Source organism: Fukomys damarensis, unplaced genomic scaffold (assembly GCF_012274545.1).
Source record: "Fukomys damarensis isolate Sample0158 unplaced genomic scaffold, DMR_v1.0_HiC HiC_scaffold_20, whole genome shotgun sequence".
NCBI classification, from domain to species: Eukaryota; Metazoa; Chordata; class Mammalia; order Rodentia; family Bathyergidae; genus Fukomys; species Fukomys damarensis.
The window spans coordinates 38,738,610-38,746,138 of NW_022900932.1; the positions used below are offsets into that span (position 1 = coordinate 38,738,610).

General features: G+C 36.0%; 1 protein-coding gene across 1 annotated transcript in view; it reads right to left on the reverse strand.

Annotated features, from left to right (window-relative positions):
• The window catches only part of LOC117287032 (autophagy protein 5-like), a 20,875-nt gene extending 16,555 nt beyond the window's left edge, over positions 1-4,320 (reverse strand). Inside the window, exons 1-2 of the mRNA XM_033766338.1 lie at positions 4,182-4,320; positions 1,059-1,082 (exon numbers count right to left, since the gene is read on the reverse strand). Of these exons, the coding sequence (XP_033622229.1) occupies positions 1,059-1,082; positions 4,182-4,289 (132 nt within the window). The 5' untranslated portion in view covers positions 4,290-4,320. The remainder of the gene's footprint in view (positions 1-1,058; positions 1,083-4,181) is intronic.
• Positions 4,321-7,529: the final 3,209 nt, after the last annotated feature.

Genomic DNA, 7,529 nt, shown 5'->3' on the forward strand with positions numbered 1-7,529 from the left:
CACTCAGCAGCCATATTCAGTATATTGCTGAACACACCTCATAAAGACATGAAAAAGGATGCCTACTGCATGTTTGTAATCCCAGCACTTAGGAGGCTGAGGCAGAAAGACCACCATACAGTCTAGGTCAGCCAGTATTACATAGTTTAAGGCCATCCTAAAAAGCATAGTGAGATCCTATTTCAAAAAACAAAATAAACAAACAAAAAAAGTGACAAGAACAATGGGAAAAGTGTGTTTGAAGCAAGGAGGAATATTCTGCTTTTGCAATGCTAGGGAATGAACTCAGAGTCTCCCACATGGTAGTCAAATGCTCTGTTACTGAGCCATGCCCTAGTCCCTAGAGGGAATATTTTGAGGGACATTAATGGCAATCTGTCTTTTACTGTAAGAAAAATTTTAATGTAAATATACACCTTATTTTTTCTTTTGTAATCATTCCCTGTAATGTCATAAATACTTCCTAGCTAGGCATATGGCATATACCTGTCAACCTAGCACACTGGGAGGATGAGGCAAAGGACCACAAATTAGAGACCAGCCTGGACAACTTTATGAGATCCTGTCTCAAAAAATTTTACAAAGGGCTGAGGAAGTAGCTCAGTGAATGCCCTGGGTTAAACCCTCAGAACTGGAGAGGAAAACAAAAACAACAACAACAAAAAAGTAAAAAAATTTCCACCAGGCCGGGATTTAGCTTAGTGGTTCTACTGCCTGCCTCACAAGTACAAGGACCCAGTTCAATCCCGAGTACAAAAAAAAAGTTTACCTTAATTTTATAATCAAGACATATCTAAACTAAAGCTATATTGGCACTACAATGCTCATCTTCAATTTTAAGACTAGCCACTGGTAATATTATACGTGTGTGTGTGTGTGTGTGTGCATATGTGTGTGTGTGTGTATATATACACACTTTCTGTATTAATTCATAACTGTGTTTGTATTTAAAGAGCAAAATTTGAAGCCAAGTGCGATGGTACACACCTGTAATCCCAGCACTTGAGAGGCTAAGGCAGGAGAATCACTGTGAGCTTGGGCTACACAGTGAATTCAAGGCCAGCCTGAACTACACAGCCAGACTGTCTCAAAATAAAAAACAAAAAGAGCAAAATTTGAATTGTGTGATGCGTAGTTCTAAATCACAGCTTTTCATTCAATATTATGTATATGCTTATCATCCAATAATCTTCAACACAAATCATAATATACAAGTAATCAAAATATATAGTGAGGTTTAAATTTTTAAAATTTATTACACTAAAAAAATACTTTGTCAATAATCTTTCTCAAAACACACCACATTTCAAACACACTTATTCCATCGTTCTTGTCACTTTTTAAAGGAGTTCTGAAAGTCATTCATGTCTTTACAAGACATAATAAAAAATATAGTCAATGATGGTGCTGAGTGATATCCAACAGAGTCAGATCATAATAGAGTGTGGCCTTATCCGACAACATAAAACCCCAAACTGGCACACGGGCTTTTCCCCAAAATCAAAATGACTATGAAAGGTAAATGTTTTGAGCTGATTCAGGACACTGAAGAAGCCATGACAACACAACCAAAGACACTCACAAAAAACTGCTTCAGAAAGTGGCAAGAACAATGGGGAGAGTGTGTTCAAAATGAGGGGAAGTATTCTAAGGGAGACTAATAGCACATTTTTTACTGTAATAAATTTTTAAAATTTAAACATTCACTGTATTTTTCAATCTTACCTTGTAACAGTTTTTTGTTTTGGTAAAATATTAGGAAGAATTTAAGCCAAAAAATTAGTTGTATGACAAAATAATCCTTCCTGTTACAGTTAGCCCAACATTTTTGCCATTTTAAACTACATCAGCATCAGCTAGAAAATAATTTACACTCTAGTTTTCTTAAAGTCTTTTCGTATTTAAACAGATATACATACAAAGAAGAAAAAAGCCTATATTTTTATGTGGAATTCTTAAAAGTACAGAAAATATGTCAAACATCAAATTCTAACTTAAAAGTAAACATTTTTCATATGTTGCCATTTTGACCAACTTAAAAGTCGTTTTTTTCGGGGTGGGGGGGTACCAGGGATCAAACTTGGAACCTAGCACTTGCAAGGCAGGTGGAGGAACACTGAGCTAAATTCCTGGACCTAAAAGTTTTAATTAAGTTAGCAATCTTTGGAAACAAAATATAAAAAGTATCCCAACATATTAGAGAAGAACAGCAACAACAACAAAAAAACAAAAAAAAACCCATTCTAACAAATGAAATTATTCTAAAAGTAAACTACAATCACATTTTATTACTGAGAAAGGTTTTCTAAAAGACAAATCTATAGAGATCATCAAGGTTAAAATTATTCAAATGTAAATAACTTCAGTACCAGCTACAAGATTACCCAAGCTCTCTAAAATTATCATTTCTAGTAGAAAATCCAAAGAGGAGATTTCAAACAGAATCCCAACGTAAGACTGGGGACACTTGTTTTCATGCACTGACTATCTGCCACTTACATACAGATGCTAAAGATACAGACCAAAAAACAAAAAGTTTCTATGTCCAAAAAGTGACTGGTTGGACTAAATTGGTTTCCTTCAGCAATCTGGCTTCCCATAGCTGGAGTAGGGTATAGAGCAATGCTGCCTCTCAGCAAGAAGGAAAGCGAAAGGCAAGCTTTACTTACATGGAACAGAAGAAACAGTTCATCATCATAAACGTATTTCCTCTTTTCCACATTCTCCCTCAGTGAACAGTAGTATGTGTGCTTAATTCACAAAAGGGAAAAACTAGAATAACAACTGAGAATGATTATCTACAGGGGACTACTCATGAAAAAGGCAGGATATTATAATCTCTGATTGACACACAATAAATGTAAATTACACAGGCATTTGTGGGGAGAAGCACACTAAGGTCACAAGATACGTATCTAAAACTCATTTGTAAAATCAGACAATCCATTAACTAAAACGTGCAAGTCTACTTACTGCAGCATCTATATTATATGTACGTGAGGGCATGCTAAGCACACACTCTACAATTATACTATATCCCTAGCTGCAATGTATTAAATATGCATTATATTTTAGCTTACATGTATATACTAGCTCACTGAACATGTAAATGTGTATATGCATGTGTGTTTATAAGTCCACTGAACTACAGAAATACTTAATAAATTAATTGTGTGTAAAAGTGTAAATTGTATAACTGTATATAAATAGTATAACAGACAATGTGAAATAGGAAGAAAAGGGCTAAAGGTATAGAGGAAGTGGGAAGGGTAGGGGAAAGGAAATAAGGGACAAGAAAAAATATGAGAAAAGGAAAAAAATGGAAACAAAGTCTATGTAAATAGGGGAGGAGGGAGTGGGTGAAGGGAGGGCAGGGGTATGGGAAAAAAATGAGAACCAACATCTGTCATGTAAGAGTACAAGATCCCAATGATGAATGTAACTGAACTATATATTCAAAAAGTACTAATAAACTCAGTAAGATTAATAAATAAATAAATAAATAAATAAGTTGTTTGGAATTACATAAATGCAAAAGAATCCGATCTGAATCTATTACTTCAAAACAGGTTCCTACTCAAAAATAGCACATAGCTTATGATTCTATAATGATACATGCATATATACATATATGTAAATAAATAGAAAGATATATTTCAGAGGTGATAGGGATTGAACCTAGGTAAGCAGATGCTCTACCAGAGCTACATCCCCAGCCTACTTCCACTGTCATATATCTTAGATGCACATATGTATAAGAAAAAGAAAGTCAAGAAGGCATCATTATATCAACAGTGGATTTATACTCAAGACCAGAGGTCATTTTTATTTCATCACATTTGCTTATCTGTGTTTGCTCATATTTGGCCAAAGTAAGGATTACAGTGGTACCTCAGTTCAGTACATGAACTTGATTCTTGCCATGATTCTGGTCACAGAGTCAGACGAAAATCAAATCAAATTCAACAGCTAGGTTCAATGTTGACCTTACGGGGAAATCGGATTCAGTTCTTGTCCCACTGGGTTTGTAATCAGAACTGTGGAGAGACTTGAGTTCATGAACTGAGGTACCAATGTAGTAGTATATGAAATATTAAGATAACAGCTTCCATGTTCTCTGAATTTTATTTATAAAAACAGACAAAGTTAAATATCCCATTTGCTATCATCAACACACTTACATAGTATGGTTCTGCTTCCCTTTCAGTTATCTCATCTTGATACAGAGTGAAGCAAGTTGGAATTCGTCCAAACCACACATCTCGAAGCACATCTTTGTCATCTGTCATTCTTCCAGTGGTTAAAGCAGTACATACAGGCTAATTTGTTTCTTCAGCCAAGGTCAAACTAAAAATAAAATGAAGCGCATTAGTCAGATCTTTGCAAAGAGAAATGAATCCACCACAAAACAAAAAGTCTATAGAACAAAAATGAATGGCATGAATATTATTCACTTCAAGAAAGAAAACACTACAAGACTGAGCCAGTCACCGTGGCAAACAGCTATTGTCCCTCCTACTCAGGAGGCCAAGAATGGTGGATTGCTTCAGTGCAGTATTTTGGGGGTAACCTAGGCAACATGATGAGACCCCACTGTCTTTTTAAAAAAAGAAAAACCAAGCCAGACATGGTGGTGCAAGCATGTAATCCCAGCTAATCAGGATGCTGAGACAGAGTGTGTGAGGTGGCGGCCAGCCTGGCCAAGTCAGCAACACACTGTTTCAAAAAATAAAAAGGACTGGGGCTATAGTTCAGTTTTAGAGTGTCCCTGGATTCGATGCCCAGTACCACAAACCAAACCAAACCATGTGACCAGCATTCTTTAAAATGCAAAAAATAAGCACAACAAATTCTAAATGTAGATCTATTATCTATTTAAAATGATCACAGAAGTAACCAATTCAAAATTTATATGCAAGTAATGAACTAGAGTCAAAATAAAACTATACTGTACTTGCATCTTCCTTTTATTCTGAGAAGAATCTTATCTAAAGAGAACCCTATGATCCCTTATGGCCCAAGTCCAAAAGATCATTCTCACAATTTTACCTGCCCCATCTAATATATATAACTTGTCCTATGCCAGATACTATTATTCAGAAGAAAAACAAAAACAAAAACAAACTTACTCATCATGGAAAAATCTTTACACAAACCTATTCCCCATTCTAAATTTCTTTTTTGTTTCCTCTGGTACTAGATATGGAACTCAAGACACTCTACCACTGACCTACATTCCCAGCCTTTTTTCCTAGCCCTATTCTGAGATAGAGCCTCATTAAGTTGTCCAGACTGGCCTCAAACTTACGATCCTCCTGTATCAGCCTCCTGAGTAGGTGGGACTACAGATGTGTACCACCATGCCCAGCCCCATTCTAATTTCATCCAATCCATAATCTGATCCAATCCATATTTCCAGTTTTATTTATGATGCTTCCTCTCTCAAAGCCTCTAGCAAAAGTTGTCCCACGAATACCTTGCTCTATGTACTACTATTGCTCTGTCCTAATATGATCTTCTCTCATCTATTCAAACCCTACCCACTCTGTAAACCAAGCACATGACCCTCTTTCTTAAAGAAACAGTAAATACTTCTACCTTGAACTCTTAGAATAGTCCCTATGCTACAAATACAGCACCTGATTTGTTGTATGTAAACCTGTTGTGGGATTGTTCTGAGTATGGTAGAAGGACATGGGTTTTGACCTCTAACATCCAAATGCCTTTCAGTGCTAATAGTCTACATACAACTAAGCAATACTATAATATATCTCTTGAGTAAATATTGAAAGAATAAATAATATTACTTCAAGTATCTCAACAGATGGCACCTGAATACTAAGATTCAAAAAAACCTATCCAAATAATATTCCCCATCTTTCATGGGCAGCTAATTCCTAATTCATTGCATGTATCCTGTGAAAACATTCCAAATCATATGCAAACCCTAGTACAACAAAAAAAGTTTAGAAAAATATCAATTACTAACAATGAGTTATGCAAGGAACTTATTTCCTTTCTTTTCTATTGCCTTGGCCAATGTCAAGCACATTAAAACTGCTATAAGTTAAAGAGCAAAGCTGGAGGTCAACTGGATACAATGTCATCAACAGGTAAATAAGTAGAGGAGGAAAAATTTGCTCAACATAAAAATACTAGGTAACAGTCAAATCAAGCTAAGAACTGACAGACTAACTGCAGTGTTCTTTTAAAAGCACACCAGCATTTTCACTTTTATTAAAATATGAAAAGTATCTTTGGTAAATTGTGTGTGTGTGTGTGTGTGTGTGTGTTTAACTTCATGTAGCTTCACAGTGATAGGCCTCAACCTGAAACAATACTGAGTTTCTCTACACATCAGAAATTTTCCAAGTTTACAAGTCACACCAAATTAACTCACTACTTCTTATGAGCTCTTTTTTTTTTTCAAGTACCAGGGATCAAACTCAGGACCTTGAGCTTATGAGGCAGATGCAGTGCCACTAAATCCCCAGCCCAACACACTACTTCTTAATTCCATCAGTAAACTGTCCCTTTAAAATAAACTTACTAACCTAGCATGATGGCACATGCCTGTAATTCCAGCACTCTGAGGGGCTGAGGAAGGAAGCTCAAGAGTTTGGGTCTAGCCTGGGCAACTGAGCAACCATGTCTCAAAATAAAAAATATAAAAAGGGACGGTGATGGAACTCAGTGCAGAAGAGCTCTGGGTCCAATACCCTGCCTGGTACAACACACACACACACACACACACACACACACACACACACACACTCACACACAAAATTACTAGTGGCAGGAATTAATGAAACCTGGGTTATGACAAGTAATCTAAAATTGAATTTAATATAGAGGTGAAAAGCAGCAGTTTCAACAATGCTGATACATTCAAAACAGCTATAACTAAGATTCTGCTTTGCTCACCTAGAGAAAACAATACAAAGCAACACGCTCCCTACTAACAGACTTCAAGAAAATTTTATTATAGTTTTAGTATTTGTTTGTTTTCTTGGGTTCAAGTGCCACCAATTAAGCTCAAGTTTCTACCATAACACTATATTGCCAGTATACTTTAATTATAATTTTAAATAAAGGTAGAAGATCACAATACATATGTAACTGTACTGTTTACCTTAAATGTACCAATAAACTTAATGGTTAAAAACAAATAGCTCAAAAGTCACTATCAATACTATCACACTGGACAATTTTTTTTCTTTTGAGAAGAAACAGAAAATATAACTCAAGCTGGCCTGTAATTACAGCTACTCAGGAGGCTGAGGCAAGGGGATCCCAAGTTGGAGACCAGACTGGACCATTTAACAGTCCTTATCTGAGAGAGACAGAGACAGATAGAGACAGGAACAGATAGAGAGACAAAGAGATAGAGAGACAGAGACCAGAGACAGAGAGAGATTTCAAGACAATTCAATCTTAAGGTGGATATGGCCATTTAAGGAAAGGCCTCTATCTCTACAAGCTCTTCTTTTCTCTCTCCAAGCACTGTCCTTCAAAAAACAGAGATGTGA